This window comes from Chionomys nivalis, chromosome 8 (genome assembly GCF_950005125.1).
Source record: "Chionomys nivalis chromosome 8, mChiNiv1.1, whole genome shotgun sequence".
NCBI classification, from domain to species: Eukaryota; Metazoa; Chordata; class Mammalia; order Rodentia; family Cricetidae; genus Chionomys; species Chionomys nivalis.
The window spans coordinates 94,348,940-94,371,596 of NC_080093.1; the positions used below are offsets into that span (position 1 = coordinate 94,348,940).

A 22,657-nucleotide genomic window follows, 5' to 3' on the forward strand; every position below is an offset into this window, starting at 1 on the left:
CCCTCCTTCTGCTCCTCATTTGGACCTTAAGAGCTTTTAGCTATTTAAGCTTATCAACTTTTTATTTGTACCCTGATTGCACCAATGGGGAAACTGATATTTACTGGGAACCAGTGGGTTACATAGAATAGTGGAAGCTCAAAATAGAAGAAAACAATGAAGTTTTCATGTCCAATTCTATGTTATGTCAAAGAATTGTTAGACAGACTTGCAGGATGTTGAGTTGGGAATCTCCAGAGCCTACACTGCTTTGGGAGGAGGCATTTGGTCCTTTATTTTCCTTTGCCTAGTGCTGCTCTGAGGAACTTCCTGTCAATAGAGCCCAAGGCTCTAATCATCCCAGTAGAGCTGCTCTGCATCCTCGCCCAATACCACTGTGCCTGTGAGTGTTCGCAGATGGGTTTATCTGAGAAACAGTGTGATTAACTACAGATTCCCTGGGTGTCTTAAGGATGCTTTAGAGGAAGCAGTTGAGAATACCCAGCAGCTTGTGGTATAAAGAGAAGAGGGATAGTCACCACAGAATAGAGAGTCAAAAGCAAGAGACATAATACTAAGTAGGGTAATAAGCTCACATGGCTGACCAGGAAGTAAGACTAGGGGAAGGGGGATCTATAGAAAAAGAGGAGCACATAATAAGCAAACACTGCAGACACCTGGAGCTTTAAGCTGTGTTGTGATGAAGGAAATAAGGATGGCATTCCTGCCAATGGTACATAGCATGGATATGGCCTTGAGGTATACCTAGGAATCCTACCGGCTAGTCAGAGGATTTCCAGGAGTGGGCTGCCTGCTGTAGGAATTGTAGCAGTGGAGGTGGAGTAGGCAGATCAAGGACTGGGATCATCACACACAGAAGAGTCATAGTCAGATCCATTGTGTATTTTGTGAATATGAGAGGCAGGCAGCAAAGTAGGAGCAGGGTAGAACTTCCTGCCATGGTTAGCAGCACAGAGACCCACTTGCACATAGAACTTTTGAACTATACTCCAGAATATAATAACCGTGTGTGATAGAACTGACTAGGCAAAGGGGAGGGGAGGTCAAAGGATATAGCATGAAATGTACTCAGTGCAAGATCCGGTCACTCCGAACGAAGGGGTGGAAAATCGTCCATTGCCCAGAGGAACTCTGACATGACCGTCGAGAGTGAGACAATGAAGAGGATCAAAAGACACGATTTCCTTACCTGAAAAGTGAATGTGATCACTAAAAGCAAAACCCACAGACATTCTGAAAATGTAAAAGAAATTAAAACATAATAAAAAAATTTTAATGTATTACTCAAGAGAATTTAAAGCCCATTGATGATTATTTTCCAGGGTTCTAACATACTTTCTGGCATTCTTTGCTTGGACATATGAAAAGTTTGTATGTGTGTGTGTATGTGCATGTGTGCACATGTGTTTGTGTGTATGGTTGGAGGACATTTGTGTATGAGTGTGTGGGGGGGGGAGGGGTGTTTTCACTTTAGTGATTTTTTTTTTAGACAGAATCTCACATACCCAGGGTGGCCTCAAAGTCACTGTGTAGCTATGGTGACCTTGAACCGATGATTCTCTTGCATTCAGCTCACAAGCGCTGGAACCCCAGGTGCATGCCTCCATTCAATCCCACTGCACGTCTGCTTTCTGTTTACAGCCCCCTTGGAGGCTCTCATATTCAATGCTTGATGAATGGTTAGTTACACTGCCCAATTAAGATTTTCTTACGGAGACAGAGTTAGTGCCTTAGATTTCAGAAAAGTTTCCAGTTTCCTCCAGTCTGGCACATGTACCCAGCTCACCTCCTATCTGTAGCTCCATTCTGGTAGCTACTGGAAAGACATCATGAAATTAGCAGGCAAATGGATGACCTAGAAAAACTCATCCTGAGTGAGCTGAGATCCAGGAAGACAGAGTAAGTACTCACTTATGAGTGAATATTAGCTGTAAAGGAAAAGTTAATCACGCTACTGTCCACAGGCCAGAGGGTCTACGTAAGGAGGATGTAAGGTGAGTGCAAGGATCTCCCTGGGAAGGGGAATTAGAATAGAAAATGTTTCGTGTATTTATCAGTCTTTAATCCTCATCATTGCATCTTTACAATGTAAACAATGAGCAGCTTTGTAACAGGAATAAGGCAGGTTGTCTTCTCCCAACTCAGCACAGCTGGAGACTTCCAGTGCTTAATATGACTTTCCTTTATGTTGCCCAATAGTGAGATGGTTTAAATATATCAGCCTTGGCCTTTCCCATATACACTCTGCACATGGCCCCAAAAGCTTCTTATCCCTAATGCTGACACCTGGTCCAAGCTGATGTATTGAGGCTCCAAACTCCGTGAAACAGTACACTAGTCATACCACTATCTACTTTTTGTACAGATTGAGGACATGTTATATCTCCATGCCTAGACAGAAGTGAGAAGTTTTGTTTGGTAAGAGATAAAGAAACTTAATTCAGGCAGATAGGACAAAGGAAGTTTACTTTTATAGAGCTCAAGGTACTCTCAAAGAGTCTGATTGCTTGAGAATTTACTACTGCCTTTTCTCCACAATTTTCACTTTTTAACCTGAGTTTTTCCAAAGCTCATCTGTTTGTTTCCCTTGGCTTTTCTATGACACATTTTTTGACACATGCAAAACATTCCATGATTCATACATAACATTTTGGGCTGAATTTATTCATAAAAAGAATCAAGAAACTTTTTTGAAAAGGCCACATTTCCTCACCCATTGTACAGAAGAGAAACCCAAGGGTGGAGAGCTGTAAGTGGCCTTTATTGGATGGGCAGCCCATGTATTGTTGTCCTAGAGTTTGAATTCTTATACATCTGATACCAAAATCAAAACTGTCTCCTGTGGCTTTTCCTGATGACAGAAGTGTTTGAACAGTGGTCTGTAGTAGAAAATACTAAAAACATTGCTTCTGTGATTATTGTGTAACCAACACATTAGAATTCTCAAGGCTTTCAATCGTTACGACTCATTTGATCCCCACAGCTATTGTGAAATGTCGGCTTTGGGGACTGCTCTTCCTGCATTGTGGATGGTAATCGATGTTCAGGGATGTGTCTTGCCCATGGTACTCCTCCTTTAAACATCTTTCAGTGGCCCCTGTGCAGTCTGGTAGCATAAGCGTTGGGTAGTCCTGCGATGAAGCACATTCCCCAACTCTCAATTCAACCCAGCAGATATTGTTCATAATCTTATTTTTCTTTTGTTTTAGGAAAACTGCTTGTCCTGCTCTTTCCCTTGGCTCCATCCCCAACCTCTCTTTCCCTCTAACTTTCCTTACAGATTTCTCAAGTTGCCTCAACCAACAGGTCCTCATATGTTACCACCTTTAAATTGGTACTCTTCGATAAACTGAGTTTCATTGTCATTTCTTTACCTATCCATCAGTGCTTTAGCTGGAGTACAGCATTGACCTTTGTGTACAAACCTCTGGAATTGGAATATGTCATATAACTTGAACTACATACATCTTCTACTTATTTAAATAACAGCTCACAGGTTTAAACCTGAAAGTAATTTGCACTATTTTTTTAAATGGAAAGAATTAGAGAAAAGTTTTGTGATTTCAGCCATTCTGCTGTATTATCAAATTATGCTGGTTATATACAAACATGTTTGTAGTTTAGTTAGCTTTGAGTGAAAAAATATTGCTGTCGTCATTTGGTTCAAATACCTATGGAGCTGAAAGAAATAGTTCATTGCAGTGCTGTTTACCATCAACTCCCTCCTTTTCCCCAAGTAAGCTCTCTTACTTCACAGTTTGCCTTAGATCTTAGGGTCATTTTCTTCCCCTTGTCCTAGTTTTCTTCTTTGTAAGCCATAAAGGCATTAACTGGATTGTTTGCACTCTGAACTCTGGCCTTTGGTGATTGTAAATCTACTGTTCTTAAAATTCAATCAATCTTTCTCATCTCTTTGCATTGCTCTTATTTATTCCTCTGAATTTCCTTCCTTAAAATTTATCTCAATAAGATACATGGGATTATTCCAATTTGTTTGTATCTTTGTTTGCTTTGTTAGTGACTATGTGTTCAATTTTTGATGTGGGATTTCTCTGTGTGTGCTGTGATTACCATTAATGAATAAAGAAATTGCCCTTGGCCTATTGATAGGGCAGTACTTAGGTAGGCAGGGAAAACTAAAGGGCATGCTGGAAGAAAGGAGGCAGAGTCAGAGAGAAGCCATGTTGCCCACCTGAGACAGATTCTGGGAACTTTACCCAGTAAGCCACAGCCACATGGCAATACACAGATTAATGGAGATGAATTAAATTAATATGTAAGAGTTAATCAATAACAGGCTAGAGCTAATGGACCAAACAGTGATTTAATTAATACAGTTTCTGTGTGAGTATTTCGTTTCTGGGCAGCAAGAACCAACAAGCAGCCTGCTGCAACAAATTTTAGATAAGGTTCCATGAGGTGCTGGGAAGAAGGTATATATTTGGGTAGAATGTTCTATAAATGTCTGTTAAGTCCATTTGAGTCATGTCATCTGTTAGTTCACTTATTTCTCTTTTAAGATTCTGTCTGGCACACCTGTCCTTTGCTGAAAGGGAGGTGTTAAGGTCTCCCAGTATTAGTGTGTGAGGTTTGATGTGTGATTTAAGCTTTAGTAATGTTTCTTTTACAAATACGGCTTCATATACCATTATATCAATGTTGGGCAAGGCAATTCGTAAGAAGAAAAGGGTCCCAAGAGCAGTGAGAAGAGTCAGACCACACACACACACACACACACGCACGCACACACTCCAACTATTAGGAGTCTCACAAAAGCACCAAGCTAATAACCATAACATATTTGCAGAGGACCTAGCACAGACCCACTCAGGCTCCGTCATTGCTGCTTCAGCCTTGTAGATCCCTAGACCTGCTTAGTTGATTCTGTGTGTTATGTTTTTAATTATTTTTCTAAAATCATTATTTTTATGAAAATATAAAAGTAGTAGTTCATTGAATTATATAATGCTAGCATTATTTAAAATACTTCTGTGTTGCTAACTTCAGTTTAGTGAAAAGTATATAATGATGTCTTAGAGTGAGGCCCAAATCCTCAACAGTTTTTTTTTTTGGTGGTGTTTTATTATTTTTTTATTTTTTCATTCAATTATTTACACTTCCTTCCCTCCTCTCAATTCCCTCCCGCTCCTCCTTCTCCCTCCCCACTTGAGAGAGGGCAGGGAACCCTGCCCTGTGGGAAGTTCAAGGCTCTCCCCCCTACATCTAGGCCTAGTGAGCTGTGCATCCATATAGACTAGGGTCCCAAAAAGCCAGGACATGCCGTAAAAACAAGTCCCAGTGCCTTTATCAATGGCTTCTCAGTCAGCCCCCATTGTCAGCCACAATCAGAGAGTCAGGTTTGATCACATGCTCATTCAGACCCAGTCCAGCTGGATTTGGTGAGCTCCCATTAGATCAGGCACACTGCCTCAGTTAGTGGACCAACCCCCCCCCCCCATGGTCCTGACTTCCTTGCTCATCTTCTCCCTCCTTCCGCCTTTCAACTGGACCTTGGGAGTTCGGTCTGTTGCTCTGATGAGGGTCTCTGTCTCTATCTCCATACATGGCCAGACGAAGATTCTATGGTGATAATCATATTCGAGATAATCATCAGCGTGATAGTGGGGCAAGGACCGTTCAGGCATCCTCTCCTCTGCTGCCCAAGGACCTAGCTGAGGACATCCCTGTGGACACCTGGGTTCCCCTCTAGAGCCAAGTCTCTCTTAATGTAGGTATCTTGGTCCCTGCTCCTATATCCACCCTTCCTCCATCTCCACCCTCCCATTCCCCCAAGCTGTTGCCAGTCCTTCCCTTCTCCCTTCCCTCTCCCCCTCACCCCTTTCCTCCAACCTAACCCCCATTCCTACCCCCACCCCTATGCTCACAACCTTTGCCCTGCAATCTTGTTTGCTTCCAATTTCCAGGAGAATCTATAAATGTTTTTCTTTGGGTTCACCTTCTTATTTGGCTTCTCTGGGCTTGTGAACTATAGGCTTAATTACCTTGGTTTATGGCTAGAGTCCACAAATGAGTGAGTACATACCATATTCATCTTTTTGGGTAAGGGTTATCCTCACTCAGGACAGTGTTTTCTATTTCCATCCATTTGCATGCAAAATTCAAAATGTCATTGTTTTTTACTGTTGAGTAGTACTCTAATGAGTATATATTCCACATTTTCTTTATCCATTCTTCTATTGAGGGGCATCTAGGTTGTTTCCAGGTTCTGGCTATTACAAATAATTCTGCTATGAACATAGTTGAACAAATACTTTGGAAGTATGATTGGGCATCTCTTGGTGGTATTGCTGGATCCTGAGGTAGGTTGATTTCCAATTTCCTGAAAAACCGCCACACTGATTTCCAAAGTGGTTGCACAAGTTTGCATTCCCACCAGCAATGAATGTGTGTTCCCCTTACTCCACATCCTCTCCAGCAAAGGCTATCATTGGTGTTTTTGATTTTAGCCATTCTGACAGGAGTAAGATGGTATCTCAAAGTTGTTTTGATTTGCATTTCCCTGATCACTAAGGAAGTTGAACATGACCTTAAGTGTCTCTTGGCCATTTGAACTTCTTCTGTTGAGAATTCTCTGTTCAGTTCAGTACCCCATTTTTTAATTGGGTTAATTAGAATTTTAAAGTCTAGTTTCTTGAGTTCTTTATATATTTTGGAGATCAGACCTTTGTCTGATGCAGGGTTGGTGAAGATCTTCTCCCATTCAGTAGGATGCCTTTTTGTCTTAATGACAGTGTCATTTGCTTTACAGAAGCTTCTCAGTTTTAGGAGGTCCCATTTATTCAATGTTGCCCTATTATCTGTGCTACTGGGGCTATATGTAGGAAGTGGTCTCCTATGCCCATGTGTTGCAGTCTACTTCCCAATTTCTCTTCTATCAGGTTCAAAGTGGTCAGATTTATATTGAGGTCGTTAATCCATTTGAACTTGAGTTTTGTGCATGACGATAGATATGGATCTATTTTCATTCTTCTACAGGTTGACATCCAGTTCTGCCAGCACCATTTGTTGAAGATGCTTTCTTTCTTCCATTGTATACCTTTAGCTCCTTTGTTGAAAATCAGGTGTTTATATGTCTGTGGGTTAATATCCAGGTCTTCTATTTGATTCCATAGGTTGACTTCTCTGTTTTTACGACAATACCAAGCTGTTTTCATTATTGTAGCTCTGTAATAGAGTTTGAAGTTAGGGATGGTAATGCCTCCAGAAGTTCCCTTATTGCATAGGATTGTCTTGGCTATCCTGGGTTTTTTGTTTTTCCATATAAAGTTGATTAGTGTTCACTCAGGGTCTGAAGAATTTTGTTGGGATTTTAATGGGGATTGTGTTGAATTTATAGATTGCCTTTGGTAGAATTGTCGTTTTTACTATGATGATCCTACTCATCCAAGAGCATGGGAGATCCTTCTATTTTCTGGTGTCCTCTTCAATTTCGTTCTTCAATGCCTTAAAGTTCTTGTCAAACAGATCTTTCACTTCCTTGATTAGAGTTACCCCAAGATACTTTATGCTATTTGTGGCTATCGTAAAAGGTGAAGTTTCTCTGATTTCCCTCTCTGCTTCTCTATCCTTTGTGTACAGGAGGGCTACTGATTTTTTTGAGTTGATCTTGTAACCTGCCACATCACTGAAGGTATTTATCAGCTGTAGGAGTTCTTTGGTAGAGTTTTGGGGGTTACTAATGTACACTATCATATCATCTGCAAACAACGAAAATTTGACTTCTTCCTTTCAGATTCGAATCCCCTTGATCTCCTTATGCTGTCTTATTGCTATGGCCTGAACTTTAAGCACTATGTTGAAGAGATATGGTGAGAGTGAACAGCCTTGTCTTGTTCCTGATTTTAGAGAAAAGGCTTTAAGTTTCACTCCATTTAATTTGATATTAGCTGTTGGCTTGCTATATATTGCTTTTACTATATTTAGGTATGATCCTTATATCCCTAACCTCTCCAAAACCTTTATCATAAAGGGGTGTTGAATTTTGTCAAATGCTTTTTCAACATCTAATTAAATGATCATATGGTTTTTTCTTTCAGTTTATTTGTATGATGGATTACATTGATAGATTTTCATATGTTGAACCAGCCCTGTATCTCTGGGATGAAGCCTACTTGATGATGATGAATGATTTTTTATGTGTACTTGGATTCGATTTGCCAGAATTTTATTGAGAATTTTTGCATCGATATTCATGAGTGACATTGGTCTGTAATTCTCTTCCTTCGTTGGGTCTTTATGTGGTTTTGGAATCAGGTGACTGTAGCTTCATAAAAAGAGTTTGGCAACGACTCTTCTGTTTCTATTATGTGAAACACATTAAAGAGTATAGGTATCAGCTCTTTTTGGAAGTTCTGATAAAATTCTGCATTAAAACCATCTGGTCCTGGGCTTTTTTTGGTTATTTCCTCACGACTTATAGGTATATTTAAATTGTTCACGTGGTCTTGATTTAATTTTGGTAAATGGTATTTATCTAAAAACAAGTCCATTTCTTTCACATTTTCCAACTTTGTGGCATATAAGCTTTTGTATAAAGATGTAATGATTCTCTAAATTTCCTCAGTGTCTGTTGTTATGTCCCCCTTTTCATTTCTGATCTTCTTAATTTGTGTGCTCTCTCTCTGCCTTTTGATTAGTTTGGATAAATGTTTGTCAATCTTGTTGACTTTCTCAAAGAACCAGCTCTTTGTTTCATTGATTCTTTGGATTGTTTTCTGTGTTTCTATTTTGTTGATTTCAGCCCTCAGTTTGGTTATTTTCAGTCTTCTACTCCTCCTGGATAAGTCTGCTTCTTTTTTTTTTTTTCTAGAGCTTTCACCTGTGCTGTTAAGTCTCTAATGTGAGCTTTCTCCATTTTTTTAATGTGGGCACTTAGAACTATGAACTTTCCTCTTTGCACTGATTTCATAGTGTCCCATAGGTTTGGGTATGTTGTGTCTTTATATTCGTTGAATTCAAGGAAGACTTTAGTTTCTTTCTTTATTTCTTCCCTGACCCAGGGATGGTTCAGTAGTTGACTGTTCAGCTTCCATGAGTTTGTAGGCTTTCTGGGGGTAGAATTGTTTTTAAATTCTAACTTTATTCCATGGTGATCTGATAAGACACAGGTGGTTACTAATATTTTTTTGTATCTGTGGAAGTTTGCTTTGTTACTGAGTATGTGATCAGTTTTCGAGAAGGTTCCATGAGATGCTGAGAAGGTATATTCTTTCCTATTTGGGTGGAATAGTCTATAGATGTCTGTTAAGTCCATTTGATTCATTACCTCCATAAGTTCTCTTATTTTTGTGTTAGATTTCTGTCTGATTGACCTGTCCATTGGTGAGAGAGGAGTGTTGAAGTCTCCTACTATTAGTGTGTGGAGTTTGATGTATGCCTTGAGTTCTAGTAATGTTTCTTTTCCTTAAGTGGGTGCTTTTATATTAGTGGCATAGATATTCAGGATTGATACTTCATCCTGATGAATTGTTCCTGTTAAAGTGTCCATCTCCATCTCTTCTGATTGATTTTAGTTTGAAGTCAATTTTGTTAGAATTAGTATAGCCACAAGGGCTTGTTTCTTAGGTCCATTTGATTGAAAAACCTTTTCCCAACTCTTTACTCTGAGTAGATATCTGTCTTTGTGGTTGAGGTATATTTCTTGTAAACAGAAGAATGTTGGATCCTGTTTTCACATCCAATCTCTTAGCCTGTGCCTTTTTATAGGTGAATTGAGTCCACTGATATTAAGTGATATTAATGACCAGTAGTTGTTAACTCCAGCTATTTTTTTTTTTTTTAGTGGTCGAGTTTGCATGTTTCCCATCTTTGAGCTGGTGAAGGGTTGTTAGATGTCTGAGTTATTGTGGACATTGTTGGATTCCTTGGGATGTGATTTTCCTTCTATTACTTTCTGTAAGGTTGGATTTGTGGCTACGTATTGTTTAAATTTGTTTTTATCCTGCAATATTTTGTTTTTTCCATTGATGGTAAATGAAAACTTGGCTGGGAATAGTAGTCCATGGTCTCTTAGTTTCTGCAGCACGTCTATCCAAGATCCTCTGAATTTCATTGTTTCCATAGAGAAGTCACATGTAATTCTGATAGGTTTACTTTTATAAGTTAGTTGACCTTTTTCCTTTGTAGTTCTTAATATTCTTTCTTTATTCTGTATGTTTTGTGGTCTATTCGGTGTTCTGTATGCTTCTTGTACCTTCATAGGAATATCCTTCTTTAGGTTGGGAAAGTGTTGTTCTATAATTTTGTTGAATATATTTTCTGGGCCTTTGAGCTGTAATTCTTTTCCTTCTTCTACTCCTATTATTCTTAGGTTTTTTTATGGTGTCCCAGATTTCCTGGATTTTTTGTGATAAGAATTTGTTGAATTTGTTGTTTTCTTTGATCAGTGCATTTATTTTCTCTATAGTGTCTTCCGCATCTGAGATTCTTCTATCTCTTGTATTCTGTTGGTTATGTTTGTCTCTGTAGTCCCTGTTCATTTACCTAGATTTTCCATATCCGGCCATCCTTCCATTTGTGTTTTCTTCATTGCCTCCATTTCAGTTTTCAAGTATTAAACTGTTTCTATTATCTGTTTGATTGTTTTTTCTTGGTTTCCTAGGGTATCTTTTAGGGATTTATTCATTTCTTCAAACTTTTTGTTATTCTTCTCATCCATTTCTTTAAGGGAGTTTTTCACACCCTGTTTAAGGTAGTCTATCACTTTCATAATGTCTATTTTTTCTATTTCTTCTGGATTAAAGTGTTCAAGTCGTTCTGTTGTATGTTCACTGGGTTCTGGTGTTATCATGTTGTTTTTCAGATTTTTGGAGGAATTCTTGCATTGGCGCCTGCCCATCTCTTCCTTCAAAGTTCACCAATGGATCTTCTGGTACAGGATCTGCACCACTTGCTGGCCAGGGACTTCACAGACAGAAGGACTAGCTTGCTGCATGCAGGCTCAGTGAAACAAAGGAACTCTTGCCCTGTTGCACTCACTACTTTGTCCCCAGAGCCTCAACCCCCAAACAGGCTGAGTTGGGGGATCTTATGACCCAGCAGAAGGGAAGGGGTGCCTAGGAGCAAGCTGGGATGAGATAGGAAGAGAGAGGCAGTAGCCAGGGAGAGAGGCCTCAACAGTTTTTAAAATGACCCTAAGTGTACTTGCTGTCATTTTATCCTATGTATTTAGAAAGCAATGTTCTCAATAGTGGCCATTATTAACTAGAGATGTCACACAATTCTGAAAAATTTTAAAGATACATTGCAGCATGCAGTATGAAATACTCAGCTGAGACAGTTATTTATGCAAAAAATCAAAATGTATGCAAATTTGCTGTTAGGTTTAATAATTGGTAAATTATTAAATCTTATGTTTTTTTACCAATCAGTATTTAGTTTCAGTATTTACTTTGTACACATACATGTCCAGGATTGTGTAAAGATTTCTCAGGTGAGAAAGGGTTAGAATAGAATGAATTCTGAAAGCTTCTTGGAATAAATAAATCAATAGTTATTTCAGTTATTAGAATGAAAAATCTTAATTGGCATTTACAACTTATTATAACATATATTATTTAGTGTACAAAAATTCTGTCAATATTGTATAATATAATATTTCACGTTTAATGATAGAAAGAACACAAAAGTAAACAGAAAAATATTGTCCTGCTTCCCCAGGACTTAGTACCTACTTTAAACAATGCACCCATCATATCACATTTAATAAACTGTTTTTCCATTTAGACATTTTGGATATGCACTGAAGTTTAAGATCTACAAAGTAAAGGCAACATGGGAACCATTTTTTTATTGCTGGAATCTAAAGTATGTAGGGATATAGCCCCACCCATTGGGGGCGTGTTCGCCTCGGGCTAATGCTTACGGATAAATCTGCCGGGCGTGATCCCAGCAGCCCTTTTTTCTTCTTTTGCTCCGCTGTGCTCCGCGGGAATCTGTGGTCCTGTAAGTCTATTTCTTTATTAAAGCTGTATATAACTATATAATCTGTCTGCATTCATTTGTGCCACCACATTTTGGCGCCCAACGTGGGGCTATTTTGCCCCCGACCCGGCACGGGGGGGGGGGGGCACAAGCTCCACCTTTCCCGGCTAGTTACCGGAGCTCAGGAAGGCTATTTACAGCACGCTCCCTGCTCGCTTTCCCTTCCCCCACTCCAGGCCACTACAGTAGCAGAGCAGCGACCCCCCACAGAGCAGTTAATAGCTCCCTGCTTCTTCCAAACCCTCACTCCCTGATTTAAGGGAAGCACCTGCGGTTTTGAAGCAAAAGCCGCCAACCCCTTCCCTTAACAGGCAGTACAATAATTTTTGTTTTGAGTTAATTGTTTCAGACCGGCTCTGGCTTAGACCACGTGGTGCATTTCTTTTGCCACCACTGGCAGGAAAACTTCATTACAGGTACATAATTTTCTTTTATAAATAAGAAAAATGTCTAAAAACATTACCATTCAAGACTTTAACAGCCTTTTCAGTTGTACCATATGGGAGATTTTACAAAAAGTGTCTGTCAGCCCACAGTTATGGATCTTTCTGGGATTCGTAGTTTTCCTTGGTACTGTATGGTTTGATAATAAAAATATAATAAAGTCTTTACGAGACAAGGTTAAATGCTTAAAAACAATTGAGAATGACAACAATCTTCTCAAAAATCAGTTTAAAGTTCTCCAGGCAGAGAACAGATCTTTGTTTAACACAACTCGACAAACTAAAAAAAAATTTAAAAGAGGTACAGGCTGATGTTAAGGAGAAATTCATTACTATGGAAAAAGAAACAGCTAATTTGAGTCATAAGCTTCAGTCCCTTTCAGTAGGAACTGAAACATTAATGGCTGATATTAAGGAGAAATTCATTACTATGAAAGAGGGAACAGCTGATTTGAGTCGTAAGCTTCAGTCCCTTTCAGTAGGAACTAAAACATTAACGGCTGATATTAAGAAAAAATTCATTACTATGAAAAAAGAAACAACTGATTTGGATCGTAAGCTTCAGTCCCTTTCAATAGAAACTAACTGGTTTTTTGGGATGATTGGTATTTGTAAATTACTGTTTATAGAAAATTGTACTGGTACTGTTTCTTGTATATTGATATGTTGAATATTGAATGTGAGTGTTCCTACCTCTATTTTTGTGTGAGTATGCTTATAACTTTGTCTATATTGTATTGATACATCTACCATATTACATTGTACATTTCTACCTCTGATACTATGACATTGTTTACAGTTGAAGATCATTGTCTTCATATATTACAGTTGTTTATTCTTTTAGTCTTCAAAGTTAGATAGGTATTGAGAATTATATGTTTGTCATATTTATTTTTAAGTTAATCAGGTCTTTTAGTTACATAGAGATTATATTTAGTATAGATAGTATGATCTTCAGCCTCTTCAAAGAGCTGTAAAAAATGGCCTTTAATCTAACCTAAAATTTCTATGCCAAAGAGACACAATTACTCCTGGCAACACCACTCTACTCCCGAGAAAACGTTGAGCACCAAAGACACTCCACTGGGAGCTTGTCTTCTTGACAGAACTGGCCTTTAAGTTAAAAAAAGCCCATACCTCAACTTCTAACAAAGATACAAAATATCCCTAAGTGGATAAAACAAAATTGTCTTATCTTGCCAAGACAGGGTAGAATGGTCCTAAAAAAGTTCCTTGCCTTTAATAATGGTATGCCAGTTATGTTAGGCCTTAGCCAAAGTTGGTTGACTCAACATTACAAACGAGACTTTGGGTGATTGCCCAGGTAGTCAGTTGTCTCTGTCAATTGTTACACATTATGGATATCTCTCGATTGTTAAATAATATTTATTCCCTTCTCAGATCTTTAACGGAGTTAAAGATTATATAATTGTAGTTACTCTCTATGTTATTTAGACTCCTTAAAATAAAATGTTTAACAAAAGTTTTGTTCTCAATATTGTTTGTTATATTTATTATTTGTTATTATTGTATATAGTTATATTTGGTTTAGTTCTATCTTATTTAGACAAAAGGGGTGATGTAGGGATATAGCCCCACCCATTGGGGGCGTGTTCGCCTCGGGCTAATGTTTACGGATAAATCTGCCGGGCGTGATCCCAGCAGCCCTTTTTTCTTCTTTTGCTCCACTGTGCTCCGCGGGAACCTGAGGTCCTGTAAGTCTATTTCCTTATTAAAGCTGTATATATCTATATAATCTGTCTGCATTCATTTGCACCACCACAAAAGTAGAACTAAAAAACATTGACTTTAAGAAACTATGCATGAAATAAATGAGGTGACAAAGGAACAAAGCACATTTTCAGATAGGAGAATGTAGCTCAGTGGTAGAGGGATTGTATAGCATGGCTTTAGTTACAGGCTTTAGAAATGATCCCTAGCACCATAGAAACAATTATAGAAATAGCTTTACCACATTCTTATACTTCTTATTGTTGGTGTCCATAAGGAAGCCATTTGTATGACTTGATCCACTGTGTTGTTTCTGTTTCCCAACTACTTCACAGACTCCAAGTCCCATAAACATCCAGTGTCATCAGCTCTGATCTTTTCCTCTTAGTACCCTGAACATGGCCCCTCTGATGGGCTTGGACTTGACACTGTAGATGATGGGGTTGAGCACAGGAGGCACCACAAGGTACACATAGGCAACAAGGGCATGAACAATGTGAGGCAGGTGCCTCCCAAAACGATGAATCATTGACACACCTATTACTGGAATGTAAAAGACCAGGACAGCCAAGATATGGGAAACACAAGTGTTGAGGGCATGGACACGCTTCTTGGGAGAGGCTAGACCCATTACTCTGTGAAGAATCAATGCATAGGACATAACAATAAGCAAGGAATCTATACCCACTGTGGACAGAACCACATAGAGTCCATATAGGATGTTGACAGTAATATCAGCACAGGCCAGCTTCATAACATCAGCATGGAAGCAGAAAGAGTGAGACAAGAGGATCTTACCAGGGTAATAGTTCAGTCGCTTCAGCAAGAAGGGCCCTGGGAATAGTGACAGAGTTGCTCGAGCTACAATGACAGCCCCAATCCTGATGATGACGTTATTAGTGAGGACAGATGCATAGCGCAGGGGGTTAGAGATAACCACAAAGCGGTCAAATGACATGGCCAAGAGTACTGAAGACTCTACCATGGTGAAGGAGTGTAGGAAGAACATTTGTATTAGGCAGGTGTGGAAACTGATCACACGATAGTTAAACCAGAGCACAACCAGGGTGGAAGGCAATGTGGAAAAACTGAGGCCCACATTGCTTAGGGCCAGCATAGACAGGAAGTAGTATATGGGCTGGTGTAGGCTGTGGGTCCTCTTCACAGCAAGGAGGATGAGGCAGTTTCCAGTGAGTGCTACAGCATACATGGAGGAGAAGGGGATGGAGATCCAGCCATGGGCAGTCTCTAGTCCTGGGATGCCAGCCATGGGGAAAAACTGTGGCTGGAAGAAGGAGATGTTGATGAAGGGCTGGGAAGGAAGCATCGTTGGAGACAGTGAAGGGATCTAGGAAGATGTGGTCTGTTCAATCTCTGTAGAAACCTAAGTAAAATGATGAAGTTAGTGCAAAAACGTTGGTGTAAAATCTATTGACACAGTTCCAAGCATGAACACAACAGATGTGAAGCATATTTAGAAATTCAGTGTCTCTAAAAGAAATAAAAATTTTAAAGGAGGAAATAGGACTAGTGAGCTGGCTCAGTGAGTAAAGGTGCTTGCTGCCACGCCTGATGATCTTGTCCCCAGAAGCAATTATGTGGAAGTAGAGACCAAAACTGTCCATCTGACCTCTGATCTCACATCTACTCTATGGTATACCTCCCTCACATTAAGTAAATAATAAATATCAAACAAAAGGAAACTCTAAATTCAACCCAGTGAGTACCAAAGTAATAGTTAAACGTGAGAAACAGTATTCTCTTCACAAATGAACCCAGCAATGAGGATTTTAAGAGCTAGAATTCCAGGAAGTCTGCTGTGAAAGTCTCTCTTAGAAATGGTTGCATAAATAGGACTGAAGTTATGGCAATACCAATGAACATGTTCAGGTAGAAGGGGAAATTCCATGGGTTCCCATCTCCAGGCCAAGAACTCCAGGTAACTGGTGACTGCTAGGAGAGGAAGAATTATCACCTCTAGGGCTGAGCCCCTCACTGCTTGTTCAATATGAAGTGGTCAGCCTTGAGACAACATGCTCACAAATAACAAAAATACACTCAGTCAGTTGTTTTTTCATATATTTTTTGAAAACTTATACACACATATATACCAGGAATAATCAAAGAAAGGCTACCAGAGCATTGTGGGGCACAGGTGGGATTCAAGGGAAGGTACTTGGTAGGGATGGAGGGAAGAAAGTGAAGGACAGAAGAGATGCAACAATATTGTCATTAAAAATCTATAAAAATTAAATAGAAAAAGCCATACTCATAGGAAGTACAATAATGAAAAAGAAATGAAAAAGAATTCTGTACCAAAGTTTTCTTAATTATTTGAAAATAAAATAATAAATTGATCCAACAGAGTGAAAATAATTTGATGATAAAGAAATTTAAAATCAAAATGGCAGATCAACGAAAAGAATGATATAAATCAAAAAGTAGTATGAGGTTGAAAATCTTCCCCTTACCAAAGGCAACCAGTTGGAAGAATTAATTTAAAAAGAATAATTGAGGATTGAGCAAATGACCTGGGCCAGAACAGATCTGAAACATCACACTCCACAGGAAAAGGTACAGGGTAGCAGCCACTGAGCAAGTGGGCCAGAGCCAGAGACCACTGCAGGTCCTGGAGTGAATCTGGGCCGTTTGAGGGAGTAGACCTGAGCCAGGACCCCTGTATGTCTGGGTGTGAGTCTGGGACCTCCAAGGGAGGAGGCAGGAACCAGAGATCTCTGCGGGCCCAAGCATCAGTCTGGGACCTCTGAGAATGTATGCCTGAGCCAAGACCTTTGTGGGTCTGGGCATTGGTCTGAGACATAGAAGGGAGTAGGCAGGAACCAGAAACCTCTGCGGGTCTGGGCAGTCTGGGACCTCTGAGGGAGTAAGCCTGAGCCAGGTCCTCTGCGGGTCTGGATGCACCAAAACCTGGGAACTCCGAAGGAGCAGATCAGAGCCAGAGACCTTTATAGGACCAACCGCAAGCCAGGGACCTCTGAAGGAGCAGATCCAGACCAGGGACATTTATAGAAACAGGTCTGAGCTGACAACCTAGGCTAGAGTAGGTCAGAGACAACAAACTCCATGAGAGTGAGCAAAGTCTAGAGCACTGAGCAACCTCCAGGAACACTGAGTGACCAACAGGGTAACTAGAACCATGGCACTGACTGTACCATGAGGAACAATCATCTGAGCCTTGGATTACTGCCACCTAGAAGATTATTCAGCAGAATTATAGATAGTTCCAACCACAACAATTAGAGGAAAAGATGAGTAGACAAGGTAAGAATACACACAACACCACAAAGAGCAACACAACACCAGTAAAATACAGAGACCCTACAACAGCAAGACTTGAACAACTAAATATAGAATAAGCAGAAGAAAATGACCTAAAAAATAACTTCAGGAGAATGTTTGAAACTCTTAAAGAGGAAATGAGAAATTCTCTCAAAGAAATTTAGGAAAAGACAAACAAAAATTGGAAGACATCAGCAAATCCCTTAAAGAAAACCAAGAGAAACCAATCAAACATATGAAAGAAACTCTTCAAGACTTGAAAACTGAAATAGAGACAATGAAGAAAACACAAGCAGAGGGAATTATAAAAACAGAAATCATGAGAAAATGATCAGGAACCACAAACACAAGCATAAACAGCAGCATATAAGAGATGGAAGATATAATCTGAAGCACTGAGGATACAACAAAGGAAATATTCTCATCAGTCAAAGAAAACATTAAATCTAACAAAAGCTTAACACAAAATATCCAGGAAATATGGGACACCATGAAAAGAACAAACCTAAGAATAATAGGTATAGAAGAAGAAGTTCAATTCTAAAGCACAGAAAATATATTAAACAAAATCATAGAAGAAAACTTTACCAACCTAAAGAAAGATATGCCTATGAAGATATACCAAACAGACTGGATCAAAAAAAAAAGTCCCCTAGCCACATAATACTCAAAACACTAAACTTACAGAATAAAGAAAGAAAATTAAGAGCTACAAAGGAAAAAGGACAAGTAACATATAAAGGCAGACAAGTCAGAATTACACCTGACATCTCATTGGAGACGATGAAAGCCAGAAGGTTGTGTTTAAGCATTATGCAGACATTAAGAAACCACATATTCCAGCCCAGACTATTACACCCAGCAAAATCTTCAATCATTATAGAAGGACAAAGCAAGATATTACATGACAAAATCAGATTTAACTAATACTAGTCACAAACCCAGCCCTACACAAAATGCTAGAAGGAAAACTTCAACCCAAAGAAGTTGGCTACACTAGTAAAAACATAAACAATTGATGGTCTCATAGCAGCAAATCCCAAAGAAGGGGAAAACGCACAAATTAACATCACCAACAATGAAAACTAAATTAACAAGAGATAGCAATCACTGGTCATTAATATCCCTTAATATAAATGGACTCAACTCAACTATAAAAAGATGCAGGATAACAGATTGGATACAAAAACATAACCCATCCTTCTTCTGCATACAAGAAACATACCTCAACCTCAAAGACCTCAGAGTAAAGGGTTTGGGAAAAAATTCCATCCAAATGGACCTAAGAAACAAGCTTGTATAGCTATCCTAATATCTAACAAAATAGACTTCAAACTAAAATCAATCAAAAGAGACAAAGAAAGACATTTCATATTAGCCACAGGAAAATCCATCAAGAGAAAAATCTCAATACTGAACATTTATGCCCCAAATACAAGGACACTCTCATATGTAAAAGAAACACTTCTGAAGCTTAAATCATACATTAAACTTCACACACTAATAGTGGGAGACTTCAACACTCCTCACTCACCACTGGACAGGCCAGTCAGACAAAAAATTAACAAATAAATAAGGGAACTAATAGATGTCATGACTCAAATGGACTAAACAGACATCTATAGAATATTCCATCCAAACATAAAAAAATGTACCTTCTTCTCAGCACCTCATGGAACCTTGTCAAAAACTGACCACATACTCAGTAACATAACAAATCTCAACAGACACAAGAAAATTGGAAAAAACCCATGTATCTTATCAGATCACCATGGCTTAAAACTAGAAGTCGCCAGCAACGCTAATTCCAGAAAACCCACAAACACATGGAAATTAAACAATGCTCACATGAATCATCAATGGGTCAAGGAAGATATAAAGGGAAAAGTTAAAAACTTTCTAATATTCAGTGAAAATGACCACACAACATATCAAAATTTATAAGACACATTGAAAGTAATGTTAAGAGGAAAGTTCATAGAACTAAATGCCTACATAAAGAAGCTGGAAAAATCCCACACTGGTGAATTAACAGAACATTTGAAAACTTTAGAACAAAAAAAAAAAAGCAAACTCACCCAAGAGTACTAGATGGCAGGAAATAATCAAATTGAAAGCTAAAATCAATAAAATAGAAACAAAGAATCAATGAGACAAAGAGTTGGTTCTTAAAAAAAATTAACAAAATAGACAGACCTTTATCCAAACTAACCAAAAGGCAGGGAGAGAATATCCAAATTAACGAAATCAGAAATGAAAAAGGGGACATAACAACAGACACAGAGGAAATGCAGAAAATCATCAGGTCATATTTGAAAAGCATGTACTCACCAAAATTAAAAAACTTATAGGAAATGGACAACTTTCCAGATAAATATCACTTACCAAAATTAAATCAAGACCAGATAAGCAAATTAAACAGACCTATAAATGCTGAAGAAATAGAAACAGTCATCAAATGTCTCCCAAAAAAAAAAAACTCAGGACCAGATGATTTCAGCTCAGAATTCTTCAAGATTTTCAAAGAAGAACTAATACCAATACTCCTCAAATTATTCCACACAATAGAAACAGAAGGAACATTGCCAAACTCTTTTTATAAGGCTACTATTACCCTAATACCCAAACCATAGAAAGATATGAAAGAGAATTACAGACCAATCTCACTCATGAACATTGATGTAAAAATACTAAATAAAATACTGGCAAATTGAATCCAAGAACACATTAGAACCATCATTCACCATGATCAAGTCGGCTTCATCCCAGAGATGCAGGGATGGTTTAACATACAAAAATCTGTCAATATAATCTACCATATAAACAAACTGAAAAATAAAAACCACAAAATTATCTCATTAGATGCCAAAAATTTTTTGACAAAGTACAACATCCCTTCATGATAAAGGTCTTGGAGCGAGCAGGGATACAAGGAACATACCTAAACATAATAAAGGAAATATACAGCAAGCCAACAGCCAACATCAAACTAAATGGAGAGAAACTCCCAGTGATTCCACTGATATCAGGAACAAGACAAGGTTGTCCACTCTCTCCATATCTATTCAATATAGTTCTTGAGGTGCTAGCTAGAGAAATAAGACAACAAAAGGAGATCAAGGGGATACAAATAGGAAAACAAGAAGTCAAACTCTCACTGTTCACTGATGATATGATAGTTTACATAAGCAACCCAAAAAATTCTACCAAGGAACTTCTATAAGTCATAAACACTTTCAGCAATGTTGCAGGATACAAGATTAACTCAAAAAATTAGTAGCCCTCCTTTACACAGATGATAAATGGGATGAGAAAGAAATCAGAGAAACATCACCCTTTACAATAGCCATGAATAGCTATTTACAATAGCCACAAATATTTCAGAGTAACTCTAACCAAACAAGTGGAAGACTTGTATGACAAGAACTTTAAATCTTTGAAGAAAGAAATTGAAGAAGACACCAGAAAGTAGAAAGATCTACCATGCTCTTGGTAGGTGGAATTAACATAGTAAAAATGGCAATCTTACCAAAAGCAGTATACAGATTCAATGTAATGCTCAGCAAAATCCCAGAAAAATTCCTCAAGGACCTTGAAAGAATGGTACTCAACTTAAAATGGAAACAAAAAACCCAGCATTGATGGAGGAAGGTCATTTGTCAATAAACAAACTGCCTTGGCCCATTTGATAGGCCATCCCTTAGGTGGGTGGAGTAGACACAATAGAATGCTGGGAGGAAGAGGAAGTGAGCTCAGATGCAGGGCAGCTCCTCTGAGAGACAGACGCCATGCTCTCCTCTCCAGAGCAGGCACGATGAAGCTCTGACCCAGGATGGACGTAGGCTAGAATCTTCCCGGCAAGCGCACCTTGGGGTGCTACACACATGAATAGAAATGGGCCAAGCAGTGTTTAAATGAATACAATCTGTGTGTTGTTATTTCTGGTGTAAAGCTAGCCATGCAGGAGCCGGGCAGGACGAAAAGCAGGCCCGCAGCTCCTACTACAGATGGCGCCCAGACATGGGGCACTGAATCTACAGAAAGCTTGGGAAAGTATAGAGTAAAGCATGTTTTCTTGGTAGCAACATTTTCTCAGGTCTGCTCTGCTTGCTAGAGGAAAGCAAGTGCTCTCATCTAAGAGAGGCTTACTGACTCAGCTTCAGCTGTGAAACCTTGGAGCTCATTTAAGAGGTCCTGCCACGAAATACTTAAAATGGTGTTGGTGAAAAGCTGAAGGCATGCTTTTCGGTTTTCAGCCGTAGCAGGAAAAAAGTTGTGCTGTTTTAAAATGCCGGCTCTCTGGACCGTCCTGCCAGGGCAAATTCTGACTCTTTGAGGCAGGAGGTCAGCTACAGAGAGAGCATTTGAGTGTTGTAGCTTGTTTGCTGGCAAGGACCTTGAAACGCCACAGAGTTGTGGTGATAAACATGGTTACAGCCGGTACCTCAGCCATGAGGCTGGAAAGCTAAGGAATGGGCTGAATCCAGCCGTCAAAGCCATGGCTTTCATCCTACTGATATTGCTTGGTAAATTAAAGACTCATGTGGTCAGAAAAAGAGAGATATACAGTAAAGAGAGATTCAAAGACAAAGAAAACTTTAAATGATTTACAGTGTGTTTAAAAATATATACAGGCTGAAAATTAAAGTTCTTAAAAAAAATAAGGAAGAAAAAGAGTAGTTGGGTGTGGTAGTACACACCTTTAATCCCAACACTTGGAGGCAGGGGGAGATTGACCTCTGTGACTTCAAGGTGTGGTAGCACACGCCTTTAATCCCAATGCCTGGGAGGCAGAGACAGACGGATCTCTGAGGGTTCAAGGACAGCCTGGTCTAAAGAGTTATTCCAGGACGAAGATATACAGAAAATATAAAATAAAAGTAAAAGTAAACGAAATAGAGGTTAAAATAAAGCCGCACGAAGATGGAAAATACAATGAGAATCTTGATACTATTTGCTATTATGCTCTGTTTGAATTGTTTGAATGCTGAGGAAGGAGCAACAGATGCTAAAAGATATTTGTTTATAAATGCTGATGAACTAATCCAAGACAGATATTTTCAAAATACCTTGACTTCAGAATTTGGATCTTTGGAAAAGAATTTCTTCTTTTGTTTTCACAGAGGATGAGACACTGTGGATTGCTTCTTCGATCCCAATATGGTATGATAGACCACGCC

General features: G+C 38.9%; 1 protein-coding gene across 1 annotated transcript; it reads right to left on the minus strand.

Annotated features, from left to right (window-relative positions):
- Positions 1 to 14,541: 14,541 nt before the first annotated feature.
- On the minus strand, positions 14,542 to 15,504 carry LOC130879015 (olfactory receptor 51I2-like). Its single transcript, XM_057776987.1, has one exon. It carries the CDS (start codon positions 15,502 to 15,504, stop codon positions 14,542 to 14,544), a length of 963 nt encoding a protein of 320 aa, XP_057632970.1.
- Positions 15,505 to 22,657: the final 7,153 nt, after the last annotated feature.

Excerpts from the sequence above, each read along its gene's own strand:
- LOC130879015 (XM_057776987.1), bottom strand. The coding sequence starts at position 15,504 with ATGCTTCCTTCCCAGCCCTTCATCAACATCTCCTTCTTCCAGCCACAG.